We start from the raw sequence: 16,397 nt of genomic DNA, 5'->3' as shown, positions 1-16,397 counted from the left end.
TACTGGTGATCAGGTGTGGTTTGCTATCTTCTCCCTCAACTGCAGTACAACGTCCTCTCCTTTTTGGTAGTTTCTTCATCTTCCTGCTCCTACTACCAGCTCTGTCCTAGTCCCTGTGCCACAGACTGACATCTAACCCAGAACGGAATCCCTTTTCCTAGGACATTGAGCAATGAAGTCCATTAAATGACCCCATCAGTGAAATGGGACTAGCATCTCAGGTGCCAGCAAATGTTTTCTACATTCTTGCTTCAGCTCAAACCAGAGTTTAGAAGGGTTTTTTTTTTCCTTACTTTTTAGCTCTGAAGCTTCCATAATACTCTTTATGGAAAAATCTTCTATACACACGCATACCGACACACATAAAACCTCAAATCAATAAAAAACCAATTTAAAAAATATGTTGGACAAACAAACTTCTAAAAAGTATAGTAAGTGGTTAATTTTTATTATTCCTCTTAAACGCATGGATAATCTTAGTGCAAATTCTATCTTTATTTTTAAAAATATGATGTACTCAATGCAAATCCTAAAGGGCACTTTGGAGAAAAGCCAGGCTATAGGTTTATATTCTTCCTATTTTCAAATAAAATGCAAAAGAAAAAACTAGTAATCATTTTAATGAGCCTTTAAATAAATTCTTGGCTAGCGCATGCTGCAGTAATTTATACAGGGAACCACATACATATATTTGCTGAGAAAGGGACTTTGTGACTAAAGAGTGAATTTCCAAGAATTACTCTAGATTCCTTTTCCTTTAAGTGATTAGTTTGAATCGAACCAGGCTGCATGGCCTCTCCATCACTGGGTCACACTCGCAAAGGCAGATGGAAACTTCTGAACCAAGTGTCTTTCCCTCATTGATCCTCCTTTCTTCTGACTTCTTAGCCCCTGATGAGGTCTGATTCTTTCCCTTTGGGGGAACAGGGGAGGTGGTGGACATGCCAAGAAGAAAAACATTGGGGCTAGGAATCGGTAAACAAAGGAGGTTTGATCCAAGTATCATTCGTTTATTTCTTCCGTTCTTCTTTTCACACATTTTCCTCTAAACACATCTCCTGACACGTTGCTCTAGCCTCTTGTATAACTATGTTAATTTATGAGGCAAGAAAAGCAAGATGGCTGTGAATTAACAAGAGTGGGACCATTTCTCTCCATCAGTGGAACAATCAATCTCTGAGGCAGTCAGCAGGTTTCGTTTTAAGAGACAGGGAAGAAGATGGAAAAAGAGGAGGTGGCAGCGTGCCTCCCGGGCGAGGCAGGATGAGAGGCTCCTGAAAGTCCAAAGGCTCTTGGAGCCACATCCTCCCCACCAATGTCTGGAAGCAGGCAGCTGGGCAGCAGAGGCCAAGCCCCCTGTGGTCAGCACCAGAGGCAGAGTCAGGTAAGGCTCATGGGGAGCCTGGATTCCAGTCTATAATCAGGATGCCAGCAAGTAGGCCAATCAGCACTGGTCCCCAGCAAGCAAGTCTATGCAGTGTTATCCTTTGACCCTAAAGAACACTTTTGCAAATACCAAACTTTCACCCATAGACCGACTTATTACCCAGAATATGGGATCAAAGTAGATCTGATATAGGCTTCCAGACCCAAACCCTGATCTCCACATCCTAATCTATTGAAAATATTTCAAAATACAGAAATTTTTTTATCAAAATCTACATAGAAAAATCTCTTATTAAAATTAGAATATAATAAGGATGTCCAATAAAACTGGCTACCCCAGGGCCTCATTTTCACATCATGGCTATCTGGAACTTTATGGTGGAAGGGCTTTATGGAAGGGCTTCCCGAGCCCCTGCCTGGCCCACATCCTCCCTGGTAGTACCCTCTGGCCCCTGCATGCGCGGAACTTGAAGTTGCGGGTCTACGTATGTAATCATTTTACCATGTGCATTTTGTCTGCCCAGGTAGATTGCACATTTCTGAAAGCTGGAACCTCCCCCTCAAAACACTTTGCTCAGAGTTACACACTTAACAGATTGCTTAACAGCCTCAAATTACCTTTCCATGTACAGTTTTTTTCCCCTGCATTGACTTGCATAAGAGACTTCAATATCTGTGGGTGGAAGGAGTACTAGCCTGCTGTTTACTCTCCCCGACCCTCCAACAATCCTGGGAAACATGGATCAGAGAAAGCGGGAGTCCAACACTTTAAAATTCTGCGTTATGTTTTGTTCAGAGGTTTCCCTGAGGTGTTAAAGAGAGCTCAGGTTTTCACTGCTGTACCTGGAGAACCACACAGGCAACAACCAGCACCGACCCCACACGCAGCACTCCGTCAACAGCTTGACAGAGGAGGCTTGCTCATGGAAGAAATCTGACTGGTAATTCCCACTGTATTTCTGCAGGGTAGCCTGGAAGTAATTATCCTTCTCATGGCAAATCAATTAGGAATGGAGGATCTCACACTCCCTCCTCCTCTGAGAAGCTGCTAATCCTCTATCACTAATGAGCAGAAGATGCCAGGCAATAGGTGACTCCTAATAGCAGGATGACTACAACTCACCTGCTCTTGGTACCTGTGCTGTGGCAGCTAGCTTCTACAGTCAGTGATGAATGAGGATCCTGGACCCCCACTTGACTAAGAGTTTTACAAAAAGCAAGTGGGCTACCTGTTGAGCCTCAGTTTCCTCATCTGTCAAAGGAAGATGAAGCTACAGGCTCAAGGAACTCACAGTGAAATTTAAGAGTATATAGTGGGGCTGGGGTTGTGGCTCAGTGGTAGAGTGCTTGCCTAGCGTGCATGAGGGACTGGGTTCAATCCTCAGCACCACATAAACGTAAAATAAAGATACTGTGTCTACCTAAAACTAAGAAATAAAATAAATATTATTTTTTAAAAAATAGTATATAGTAGTGACAATTTAAAAAAAAAAAAGAGTATAGATTAGTGAACTTAGCACTATGTCTGGAACATATCAGAGCTCAACCAAAAGAAGGCATCATTCTAATCTGATGGCACACCATGCAGTCCCCACCACACATACCCAGAGGCAACACACTTCTACTCTGCCACACTCCACTCACATTCCTTGGCAGTCAGACCTGTGCATTCTCTCTGCCATTTCCAACGCATTGTTTCCAAAGCTGCAGATGGCAGTCACCTTTGAGCCAGAGCAAATAGACCACAACATGCCTTCATTTCCCTGCCCACTCATGGATTCTTTCTCAAAAAGATTCACTCCTGGGAATCAAGCCCCTCCATGGTAGAGGCCACAGTCCTCACCCTGACTGTACAAACCACAACTCTGGTCATCACAGACTTGACGTTGACACTTGCCATTCTGCAGGAGCTTGAGGACAAGACTCAAACGGGAGTAATGAATTCTTTGGACCCAGGGATGTTTATCTCCTTCAAAGAGAAGAAACCGGTCAGCCCCGATCATAACAGGGTCCTTCCTCCAGGAGGCAAACCCTACACGCTCCTGCTTCCAGAACTAATACACTGCTCTTCATCTTTAAAGTGCCAAGCTCAGAAACATCCAGCAATGCTGGGCTCTGTTAACAAAGTTGGGCTCAAACCCAGGTGATGAGCTAATAGGCTGATGACCAGAGAAAGGCAACAAGCCAGGGTTGCAGAATTCACGTCAAATACAGTCAGGTCAAGGTCATTAAAATAAAGCTGATGCCACCACACTATGAGATGGTCTAGAACAACTCCAACTGGAGCAGCTCTGAGCATTTCATATCAATACCCTCATTTAGAAATATGATAATATAGCATGCTCATTGCCTGTGAGAAAGACAGTAGCCACTAGCCCACACCCCGATTCCCATAAGGAAGCCCAGCATTACAGAATGTATCTTGATTAATTTGTCCCGCCCAAAAAAAACGCCACTGGGAAAGCTTGTTTCAAATCCATCGTGTATGGTAATAGGGCCCAGGACTAATTTACTGGAGTCCATTTCCTTATCGAGCCTGCTTTCTAAAGTGGATGAGAGATTAGAGAACAATGTAGCTAAACCTCCTAAAAAGGAGTTTAGTGAAGTAGGTGCTCTTATTGCTAACTGAAAGTATTACTGGTGGAAAGAAACTACATGCATGTAAACACTTCTGTTTCTACCTAATGGCTTATTAGCTATCTGTATTTGGAGATTTTATGTTGTCAAAAAAAAAAAAAGTGTTAAGAAAGTCAACAGTTAGCTTTGGGAGCAACTATATAAATACAAGCACAATTTACTGTTTTGCCAGGGGCAACAGATCTCATCTGATGTATTCATAGCCTCCAAGGAAAGCAGCAGCCATCTGTTAAATAAATAACTCATTAGGTGAAAAGCAACTGCTTCCACAAGATTAACTGAAAAATCTGCTGGAGCCCACTGCCATTAGCGGCTGGTGAACATGGGGAGCTAAAGATAATGTGGGTACTGAAAGAATCAAAAGAATCCAGGTGACCACAGTTTACCCTTCCAGATAAATATAAGAAGGATTTTTTTTAAAGTGCACTGTAAAGTCATAATGATGCAAAGCTCTCGATTAATAAATGAGAACATTTTCATTTCTATCAACCTGTCATTTTGCCTAAGAGGGTGGAGAAAGGGGAGTTCTGCTAAACCCAACACTCATTCTCATCCTGAGTCTCCAAATACGATCTAAGCTACTTGGTGCAATGAAACAGATCTAATTTCATCTTTCCTTGAATGATTCAGAAAATACTTTAGTATCACACAGGGTCCTTATGAACATCAATATATATATATATTCCATAGCATTTGTCTTTTCCCAATCTGAGAGTGTGTGTGTGTGTGTGTGTGTGTGTACTTTCAACTTTCTGGGTGGCAGTGTCTCCTAGGTGGCAGTTCGCTGTACTTTAGTGATGTTGCTCAGATTAGGTGAATAAAATAGACCTGAATTCTGTTTACTGGGCAATAATCCCTGTGAGAAATTGCTTCAGAAAGCCCATTGCCTGGTTGTCACTTTGAAGAAGGACAAATGGGGACTGCATTTCTGTGCTGGTCATTTCCAGACCACAGCACCAGACTTTACTTGTCCTTCCTCTCTCTCACTTCTAAGAACTTCTAAGTTGCACTAAGGAAAGTTGACAGTCGGGAGCAGAAGAAAAGAGCAAAAGACCAAAAGAGGCATCAGTATGATTGTTTCCAAGAGGCGACACACAGGACAGATGGAAACTAAACTAGATGTGAGCAGGAGTGACCCTACCTGTGTCACAGAGAAACATCCTCCAAAAACAGCTCATCTGTCACCTCCATGAAAATATGACTGGCCTTTCTGTTGTCCAGATAGAGGTTAGAGATCAGGGCTAATGGGCATCACCATGTGCCAAACACCCAGTTCCTGCTCCCTGAGAAAGGTACACTCCCCCTGGGGCTCCATTTGACCCCAAGTCACTCATGAAAAGATGGGAAGAAAAACAGAGTGGGAGTCATGAGATGAGCTGCCACTAATGAGTTGAGTAACCTGGGTGGACCTCAGCTTCCTCCTCATTGAGGAGATGAGGGTGGAGGGAGAATTAATACAGATTATCACTGACTCTATTCAGTCAACTTTCATCATGTGTCCATCATAAACTAGTACCAGCTGCTAGGTTCTAGATCACAGAGCAATTTTGACCCCTTGGGTCAAAAGAAAGAAAAGGTAAAAAGTATAGGCTTATGTGAATAACTCTTTGCTGAGAATCAAGAGTTCTGAGTTCAGATACTGGTTCTTTTTTCTACCTAGACACATGGGCATTCTGGATTTAGTTTTCTCATCTGTAAAATGAGGCTGTTATTATAGACAAATGATTCTTTTTTTTTTTCTTTTGGTACTGGGGATTTAACCTAGAGGTACTTTACCACTGAGCCATATCCCTGGCCCCACCTACCCCACCCCCTTTTTTTTTCCATTATGAGACAGGGTCTCCCTAAGTCATGTAGGGCCTTAGTAAGTTGCTGAGGCTGTCTTGAACTTGTGATCCTCCTGCCTCAGCCTCTCGAGCTGCAGAGATTACAGGTGTTCACCACCATGCCCAGCCTAGATAGGTGATCCTTAACCAAGACTCCATTGACATCTTGGACTCTTGGTTGGGATTTGGGGTGTTCACAAACTCCTCATTATATATGAAAACTTGTGTGGCAGAGACAAGTTTCTAAGAGGAGGCCTAGAACTTGACTCACATTTGTAACATGGTCACAGTTCACAAACGAATAGATGAAATGTATAATCCCTCCCAGCTCTAAATCCTATAACTCAAATAACAATACTGAAAATGTAAACATGACAACCCTTTGAGACCCGGAAAACTAACTGCTCAACTAAACCCAGTAACAGGGGTCTCCACAGCCATCCTAATAATCAAGGCTTTGGTATTTGGCCAATGGCATAGTCTGGGGGTCTGGGAAGCCCTGAAGCTGGCTGGACCTTTAGGCTAATCCATCATTGGTGTTGAACCAGGAGCCAGCAATTCTGCTTCCTCTCCTTGCTGTGGGGATGTAGGGGGCACTGAGGGGAGAAGAGATGGGATGTATGTTAAGATGCTAAGGGTTGGAGTCAGAGCTGCTCTGTGTTGAACTGCATAAGTAATCATTCTCAGCCACAGTCTGGACTCTTCCATGTTGGAATCAGGGGTCAGATATATGTGCACTGTGTGAGGAAGTTCACTCCTGAGCTGACCTAGATGAAGGAAGGGTTTGCAAAACTACTGAGAAATGAGATTGAACTGCAAGAGGAAAGCCTGAAAGTGTAATTATTTTTTTAGCTTTTTAGAAAAATTGAAATAACCTTTAAATGGCCATTTTGGTGCAGGTTTGCCTAAATTTCTAAACAGGAGAGCTTTCCTAGCTGGGAAAGATCACATTTACCCAAATTCAATACATGGTACAGTGTTTGTTTGCTGTAACCAACCATTGCTCCAAGGAATCCAGGCCTCCTCCTCCTAGTAGGTCCCCATGGCCAAGGCCTGACCTTAGATGATGTCACCCTGCTTGCTAGTCCCAAAGGAAGAAAGAAGCAAAGATTCCAGAGAACCAGCACTGCCCTCTGGCTCAGAACTAACTCAGGATAAAGTTGCAGATCCAAAAGTCACCTCTCCTTCCCCTGGCAAGAAGGGGCTCCCTATGAATAAGTTTCTTTCAGAAACTAGACCAAGGTGGAGGCTGTGCAAAGACTCAATCAGAATCCAGCAGACCCATGCTTGAATTCTAGGTCTGCTGCTTAGTACTGTCTGATTCAAGCTGGAGTATTACTTAGTGTCTCTGAGCTTCAGCTTCTTTACCTGTGAAGTGGGATAAGAATCACGTCTTCTCCATAGATTCCTTGTTAGCATAAATGAGGTAAGACATGCAAAGCACTCAGCAGTGAGCCTGGCACAGGGGAACCCTTTACATGCTATATAATTTCACAGGTGGCTGTTCTGCTGCTGTTGATATTATTATTATTGTTCCTCTCCAGGCTGTTAGAATTACACTGTACGTGAAGTTCTGGGCATATAAATCAGGCACTCTGTAAGTGACTCCATGATTACTGGGCTTTTTCTTAACTCCTGGCCCTAAGCAGCCCTGCAACTCAGCAGGAGAGTCCAGGGCCTCCTGACCCTGCCTCTTACCTTCCTTTTGTTGGTGGGATTGACGTAGAGGTAACTGAGGACAGTCTTTAAACCCACTTTGTCATTCAGCTTTTCATAGGTGGTGCCGTAATCTGTTGACCTGCAGTAAAAGAGAGAAAAAGAGAGAGAGAGAGATTGTTTTATCAAATGGGGTTTGTGTTTAAAGGGGAGCCAGGCTGTCCCCTGACCTGTATCTTTGTTCCCAAATCACATGAGTGCTTAAAAGTGTTCTTTAGAGATAAAAAGCCCCATTAATTTGAGAAGAGCAATTAGACTAATGCACCTGCTTACTACCTGAGCCTGCTCCCCTTCACTCCTAGTCTTTCACAGAGACCTACTTTTTTGCCCTTTGTGAAGTTGTACGATAAAAGGAGCCACTGGAGACTGCCTGCCTCCCATGAGGCTCACTCTGTGGCTCTCTATAGGGTGCTGAGCAGGGGCATAAATTCCCTCCAACCAGCCCCCATACAAGGATGGGGAGTGAAAACCATAGGGAAAGAGGCCAGACTGTCACCTGAGGTCACAGAGTGCAAACAACTTTACACCTCCTCTACCAATCCTGAAATAAGGGGTCCCTCATAGAAACAGGAAGTGCTCAAGACTCTGTGCAGTCCAATGGCCCAATAAGACCCTGCTGGGCAGAAGGTCCGATGCTTTAGAGACCTTTAGGAACAATGGTCCATGGTGGTCCACAGTGAAAAGTCAATGGCATGGAATTGTTTCTAGCAGTTCATCATCCTAGCCTAGTTATCCTTTGGGCTACCTGCTCCTCCTTTAAGCCTAATTTCTAGTGGATCGGCCTCACTGCTGAAAACATAGGTAAAGGCTCAAGGAGTAAAGGCAGGCAAACCTCTGTTGGCTCTTTCTCTCCCATGGTGGAGAAAGGAGAAAAGGTGGCAAACAGTGGGATGTGACTGGCCACCGATCCAGCCACACTTTCTACCTAGTCCTGCTCCCACCCACCACACGCCTCCCTCTTCCCAGACCACCCATGTCTTCAGTTTCCCACCTCCTTTGACTCAACTTGACACACTTCTCCAACTCAGGCTTTAGCGATCCACTTAGTTTTTCTGGGATCAAATGACCATGTGACCATCTGCATCGTGCCTCTCTTTCAGTTCCTGACTCTGGCTCTGAGCCTCCCCTGATGTTGGCTCCACCTGATGTTGGAACCACCCACTCCTGCCCTTTCTTTGAGACTTTATCCACCTTACCTCTCTACTGTGATCCCGCTTTAGGCCACGGTTAGCTGGAGAAGACTAGTTAGCAGAATTACATGATGACTTATCTCCACCTCCATGCAACCTGGCGGATTCCTTGTCTTCAAGCATGAAGCTAAAGTGCCCACCTTCACCTTCCCTGCTGAGGAAGGCTTCCCTAGCCCTCTTCCCATACCATTCACCTCTCTCCTGTACCAGCACACATTTCCCCCATCCTTCTGCCTCTTTGCTAACTCTGCAACAGGGTCATGATCATTTCCTTTACTTTCTGTTTCCCCAACCACAAGGTAGACTCCTCAAGGATAAGGAGCATCACTGAGGACTAGGATAAGGAGGAATGTGAATGTCGGCTACAGCAAATCTATTTCATTCCTAGAGCTGCAGCTCTCTTCTCATGACCAGATGCAAGTTACTTAACCTGCTGGCGCCTCAGGTTACCTGAAAGATGGGAATACTTTAATCTCACATGACACTCATAAGGATGCAAAAAAAATAAATAAATACGTACATAAATAAATAATTCTTAAAAAATTTTGAAAGGATAAAAAATAAAACAAACACCACACATGACAAAGCTCCTAACAGGATGCAGATAAATGGAAATGACTGAAATGTTAAAATAATAAATGAAAATTAAAAGGCACTTGTTCATTTCTTTTTTTTCCCCAAAAGGTACAGAAGGCCTTATGCATCACACACAGCCAGCTCACTCACTCAATAAACAAATTTCAGGATCTCCAATTCCTTCCTTAAGCTACTGGTTCCACAGGGACATCAGTTCTGCTAACTTTAATAATCAGACCCCCAAAAGCTGAATCCTCATGCTCTGTCTCCTGCATACATCAGGCACAGGGCTCTGGGAACCACTCCCAATCTTGCTTTTTGCCTTTATCTCTCAAAACCAGCTCAGACTCTGACTCTTAAAGCTTCTGTCTTCTAAATAACTTCAGTCCCTAGTGTCCTTTCCATTTTCATGCCATTGGTCTTGCAACAACCCCCAACTCAGGTGTTCTCCCTCTCCATCCTCATGCTGTGAACAGGTTGTATTTCAATGGCCCAGATCTGTCCACCCTGCTTCGTGGGAGTAATCAACTACTACATGTGTGCAGTCCAGCTTCATCTTACAAGCACTGTCGTGTAAAATTTGGCTTTGACCTCTCTCACTAGACCCATTTCCAGCCACCTGCTTCTCTACATCTCTCTCAGAAGCCTCACTAAACTCTTCTAAACATGTCCTGTGTTTCCACTGCCCTCCACCTCTGCACCTCTCATTCCCTTTGCCGGAACCAGCCATCCCCCCACTTCCTCTTCTTGGCAAATTTCTCTCCAGCTTTCAACATCTAACTCTAACCCTGTGGCCCTTCTCACTTTACTCCTAGGAGCTTAAACACAATTTCCTGTGTGTTCTCATGGCCCTTGGCACATATTTCTATTTTAGCACTTATCCTGTCATTTGAGTGGCACTATCTTTATTCTGAGACCTCCCCCTTGACTGTGACTCCCTTACATGCAAAGAAAATACAAAATAAGTTGGCTTTTGTATTGTTTGCTTAGTCTTTGTTTATGAGAGCGAATAAATGAATGAATGAAGTTTTCCAAACATACTCACAAGTTTTTACCCAACTACTAAAGTTAGTGGTAACTCAACAAATAGCCACACCTAGGAAACACACTTGATACTTTGGATGCTGGCACAACTGGTGCAGAATGGTACAATCCAGCAGTGTCTACTGCCAAGGAAGGCTCTGTAATTCACTCATACTAGAATTAATGTTAAATGACCAATCAACCACCGCCCCGGGGCAAATGGTGTTCGCCGCGCAGTGCAGGAGACAAACCATAATCTTTAGAGGCTGTCAGTTGCATACTTTTATTAATCCAAATAAAATCTTTTATAGAATGAATTATTTTTTGATTTATGTTCCTTAAGGCATAAAGACAGCATGTATGGAGAAGGAACACGGAACATTAAATCTGAAAATCCGACTCTAGGGCTGATTCTAAAATGACTCAAAGTGTCTCCCTGGACAAGCCCCTTCTCTAAACCTGTAGAAGAAAAAATTATTCTGACATTGTTAAAATGGTAAGGTAGGCTTCATTCAAGACCACTGCAACACGTATAAGGCCCACTGCAATGGGGTTTTGCAGTAGAGGAGAGAGATTGGACTCAACTCTAAATACAACAAGGAAAAGTGAAATTTATAGTCAAGGAATGGGGGGCAGAAAATTACGGACAGGGTGGGGTACTTCTTTGCTAATAATCCTAATAGGATTCTTGTTAAACACAAGCCAGGGTGATCAGATGTTACCTGGGGGACAGTGGAGGATGAGGACTTTGATCAGATATCAAGGCTAGGGGATTCTCAGACAAACCTGACTTAGCAGGATTCTTGCTAAAATTGGGCTCTTGAGAACATGCCCAAGGTTGGGGCCTCATTAAAAAAAGAGCTCAGAAGAGCCTGACCAGAATTTGGAGGAGAGAATCTTTGTCAAGTCCCATTCTATCATTACTGCAGGAGGTTTAACTCAGATAATCATACAGCCCCTTCGGTACCTTAAATTTTATTATCTCACCAACAGAGTGCTAAGCTGTTTTCCAGTGAAGAGACTTTCCTCATACTATCTATAGCAAACATCTTGTAAGAGCTAAATTCTCAGGGCTCCCTGCATGACTGATGTCATAACAAACTTTCTTCTAGAATCTAAATAACCCTCATCAAAGGAAGTATGCTTAGCACCAAGTGTATGCTCTCTCTTGCTGCAAGCTGCACGACAGACTCACACTGACTTTGCTATTTTCCAAAAGTGGCTGCTGAGAGTCGGGACTTCCCAATAAAGGAAGCTCTCTCTGTATCAGCCTCCTCCAGGCCTCCGGCAGTTTCTGCTCATTCATTCTGACAGAAGCAAGTGCTGTTCACTGAACCCACCTCAAGGAGCCAGTGAGCCTGTGGAATCAAAGGTGCCCTTGACTCTGTCCTTTCCAGCACGGACACCACACAGCGCTTTGACCACAGCGTCCTGTGGACCCACTTGGCCTGAGGTGAGGGGCAGATGGCAGAGAGGTGTGGCCTCATAGCCAGAGACAACTGTACCTGCAGAATTCACTCTAACAAAAAAAAGCAAATTATCCTCTACTTGGGGATCCAGGCATCTGCCAGGAAAGGGGGGTCACTTAGAGAAGAAATAGCTCATCCTGCCTATTGTAAAACTACAGCCTCACAAACCTTGACAGTAGGTTCATAAACCTGAAATGTTCAGATGGCTAAATCCGTGACACACATGCATAGGGCAGCCCTCCACCCCATGAGCCCAGCACTATGCCAGGTTCCATTTTGAATTGCTCAGTGCACACAGGTGACCTGGAAGACAGCGTGAGATGCACACAGACACAGGGCTCTGGCTTTTGAGCTTTGGCTCTGATTCCTCCAGCTCCGTTCCACTGCCCTGCGTGCCTGTGCACGTACATGTGTGTCCCCCTCTCTCTCTTTCTTTCTGTATTTTTTATGAATTATTTCAAACACACAGAAAAGCACAATGAGTTGGCAATTACACGGCATTGACAAGATTTAACAATTGATTGTGTTCACCTGAAAAATAACCTTTCTGAGTACTTTTACATTTTCGTAAGTGATATTGCATAGGATCTATGTGCTGCAGCGCGGTCGTTTAACTCAACATTCAATATTTGCAATTCACCCATGTTGACACACCTAACAATAATTCATTCATTTAAACTCCTGTATAGCATTTCAGCTTGTGAATAAACTGTCTACTTCTCCATTCAACCACTTACAAATGTTTTGTTTTTTTTTTTTCCTTTTTAAAATTTGCTATTATATGGACATGGGAGAGTTATGTCAGATTCATTCCACTGTTTTTCCTTTTTCCATACCTAAAAAAAGGCGCTGGGGTAGTGGCTCAGCGATAGAGCGCTTGCCTAGCATGTGCGAGGCCCTGGGTTTGATCCTCAGCACCACATAAAAATAACTAAATAAATAAATAGAGGTATTGTGTCCAACTATAACTGAAAAATAAGTATTTTAAAAAGAAAGAAGAACCAATGAAAAAAATAAATAAATAAAATTAAAAAATAAAAATTTCTGAAAAAATTTGCTATTACAAATGATGTTACAATGAACATCATGGCTACACAAGACTTCTTATGCGTTTGTGTAAATAAGTTTTTCTGAGGACACACCTTCATGTGAAATCATGGTGTCACACTGAATGTGAAACTACTCCCCTGCTGGTTATCGACAACATTTTCTCCAAAGAGGTGGCAACTCCAAAGAGACAATTCTCCTCCTTGGCTCCTTTCCCTGCTCAGGGACCTGTGTATCTTCTGGCTGATCACTCACACTATTCAGGGACTTGACATTGCCCTGTGGATGGGATGTCCGTCCACCCACCTCTCCAACTTTTCAGGGATGCATGGGGCTATTCTGGGATCCTGGCTCCTAGTCTGAGCCACCTAAGCCCTTGTCTCCTCCTGACAGGCATTCAGAAGGCCTCAGCACTTGTCAGTCTACAATGGCCCTGCCCAGCCCCTGGTTCCTCTACTAGGCTCCCAGTGACATTAGCAGAAATTGAGGTATGAACATGGGCTACTTTTTATCTACCCAGCAAGCTCCCACTCCCCTTATGAACTTCTGATGAAGATGGTGGGCTGGCAACCAGCATATGGCTGCTATTTAAAACAAGAAAAACTTTCTGCCTTTGTACCCCAGTCAGCCTGTTGATGGAGCTGAGCTGCAGCCCAGCACCCCTGCTCCCAGTGCCACGTTCCTGCCAGAGGTGAGAGGGCTCTGGAAGGCTCTCTGCCAGTTCTCAGGGGGCTGCCAGATGTTCTGCATCGGAGCGAGCACACTGTTCCTCAGAACCCGTTATCACTCTCCTTGCTTACATCTGAGCCCTTCAGCCCCCTTCTCTCTCTCCTCCTCTTGACCCTGAACTCTGGAAAACTAAGTCATCCTCACCGCTTAAGTCTCTTGTTAGTCTCTTTGCTTCTTCTATTGGACTCCTTTCTGTGTGATGGACTCTAAAACTAGCAAGTGACCACAGCCGTGATAGTTCCCCTTCCTGTTAGCATTTTTTTTGTTCATTTTGTGCATTTGTTATCTCATATCTATCAGTTAAAACAACTACCACATACTAGGCTTCTCCTTTCTGGTATTTATGAGTAGATGTAACTCAGGTTGGCAAAGATTTTTTTTTTTCTGTAAAAGAACCAGATTGTAAATATTTTAGGTTTTGTAAACCTCTGCCACAACTACAGTGGTCCCTGGCTTACAATGATTTGATTTACTATTTTTTTACTTCACAATGGAGCAAAAGAGACTAACATTAAAAAGAACCCTTACTTAGAGTTGGAATCTGACCTATTCCCAGCCATGTGCTCACATACTCTCTCTTGGGGCTGAGCACTAGCAGCCAGCTATGGCACCCAGTCCTCACAAGGGGAAACAAATGGCATTGTGTCCCACCACTTTTTGGAGATTTCATTTGTGTTTTGCATGCCATCCTATATACAACATACCTATCTGTGCCTCCTGCATTTGGTGTATTCAATGAACTTTTTGCTTATGACATTTTCCACTTACAATGAATTTATCATGATGTGACCCCATGGTAAACTGAGAAGCTTTTATCCTCAACTGTATCTTGTAACCCAAAACAAACGTAACATAATTCATGAGTGAACAGGTATGGCTGTGTTCCAGGGAGACTGCATGTGCAAGAACAGAGAGGTATGATTTGACAGCCACCATTCTAGCTGACTGCAATGACAGCCCCTACCTCTATCCAGCCCCAGCAGGGCCCCAACACTGCTTTGACTCTAAGACAAATTCCCAAGAGTCTTTTCAGAATCACTGAGGCCCTAGTTCTTCCATCCCTGCCTGGATGCCACATCAGGTCAAATGCCTGTCCTGCCTAGTGTTCGAGACTACCATGGTCTGTCTGCCTTCTCTGCCTCCCATTTCCCTCTCTCATGGAGGCTATTGTCAGGACTTTCTCCTTTATGACTCCCAACACCAGCACTGATTGCATTGTGAAGACTCTTCCTACAACTCCAGCCCACATCCTCTTTTGCATTTATATCAACAGCACCTAGGAGTTCCCTATTTATTCTCTGAAAATGTGTTGAGTGCTTTTGCTCTTTTCTGCAATTTTAAAAGCAAAATAAGAAATGAAATTCTTTTAGGGTCTGGGACTACAGGGCTCTAAGAAGAGAAAGCAAGACTGGAGTGGACTCACAACTGTGCACATCTCTGAACCTCAACTCAGACATCAAAGTTGCAGCTCGTATTCAATAGTGAGGAGTCAGACACCTCACCTTGCATCTGTCAAAAGCCCCGTTCCATAAATCCCTATGGCTGTCATTTTTATGAATACCTCAGATTATATTATTCTTAGGGCAATCACCTTGTTTTCTTTTTCTGATTTATTATACTCCTTATACTTAATCAGAGGTTAGGCACATGGATGCTCAATAAATCATTAGAGGACTGTTGGCCACTGTTTCCAATTGTGAACATGAAAGAACAATATGGTCCAGCTCCTGGGAATCAAAACAGAATAATGCTTAAAAGTACCAGGTCTTGAGAAGCAGCCCCCAGCCACTCTGCTGTATGCACTGCACTAAGATACAACAATCCAAGCCCACAGTCAATTAGGGGCTCCAGTGTGTGGCAAGCCACAGCCCACTCCAAGGTCAGGGTCAAGAGTATCCACAGCATAGTGCCAGACAAACACTGCCCAGAGATTATTTGTGATGGAAAACCACTGATACTTCCCTCTGGCCTGCTCCCTCTCCATCTGAGGGCCAGTGCCCAAAGCCACATTCAACTGTATCTTTGCAATGGCAGAAGCCCAGCTTGACCACAGATAACTAATTCCAGACCTCAAGCCAAAAGCAAGCGATTGAAACAGCTTCATTCCCCAAATGTGTACTAGTCCCACTCTGCTTTAGAAAAACCACAGGCGGGCTGTTGCCAGGACAGAGCTCACACAGCTCCCAGGAACCTCCTCTCACGTAGGACTCCATGGCCGCATTATCTAGTCTCACAAAGAGCAGCACAATGATATAAGATAATTAATTCACCTCTATTTCCTCCTGCCCCAGCTAGTGGAATGAGAGCCATCACCATGTTCTAAATGCAGAAAATTGGAGGTTAGCCTTCTAGAATCCTGCAGAATTCCTGGTTTAGATCAGATAAAATGTGGACCCAACAGTAGCACCATCACAGATTGTACCTCATCTGTGACAGAAGACAGAGGTCTATGGGGTGAGACCAACATGTAGATCCCTGTGTGAACCCATCCAAACTCACTAAAGCAGCTTAGTTCAGAAAACAGGCTTCCTGGGTTGTTATATTTCATAGGATTCAAGAAGGTCAAAAGAACCCAACCTGGAAGCCAAGAGGCCTGTCTATATCATATAGGGAAGGAAGGAATCCCTACTGTAGAGAGAAAAAGAAAGAAACTGACTTCTAAGAAGGCATGACATCCTATAAATCACTACAGGTTTGTTCATGTGAAATGGAATGAAAGTCATTAGGGGAAAGACCAGATAAAGTCTATTGTGTGTGCACAGACATACACACACACACACACACACACACAATATATA

General features: G+C 43.8%; 1 protein-coding gene across 1 annotated transcript in view; it reads right to left on the bottom strand.

Moving 5' to 3' along the window:
- Positions 1–16,397, bottom strand: part of Sorcs3 (sortilin related VPS10 domain containing receptor 3) — a 578,947-nt gene that overhangs the window by 313,395 nt on the left and 249,155 nt on the right. Inside the window, exon 3 of the mRNA XM_015494901.2 lies at positions 7,548–7,647. Within this exon, the coding sequence (XP_015350387.1) occupies positions 7,548–7,647 (100 nt within the window). The remainder of the gene's footprint in view (positions 1–7,547; positions 7,648–16,397) is intronic.

This window comes from Marmota marmota, unplaced genomic scaffold, assembly GCF_001458135.2.
Source record: "Marmota marmota marmota unplaced genomic scaffold, marMar, whole genome shotgun sequence".
Lineage (NCBI taxonomy): Eukaryota > Metazoa > Chordata > Mammalia > Rodentia > Sciuridae > Marmota > Marmota marmota.
Note: the sequence above shows the minus strand (reverse complement) of the source record. Positions and strands in the feature narration are given on the sequence as shown.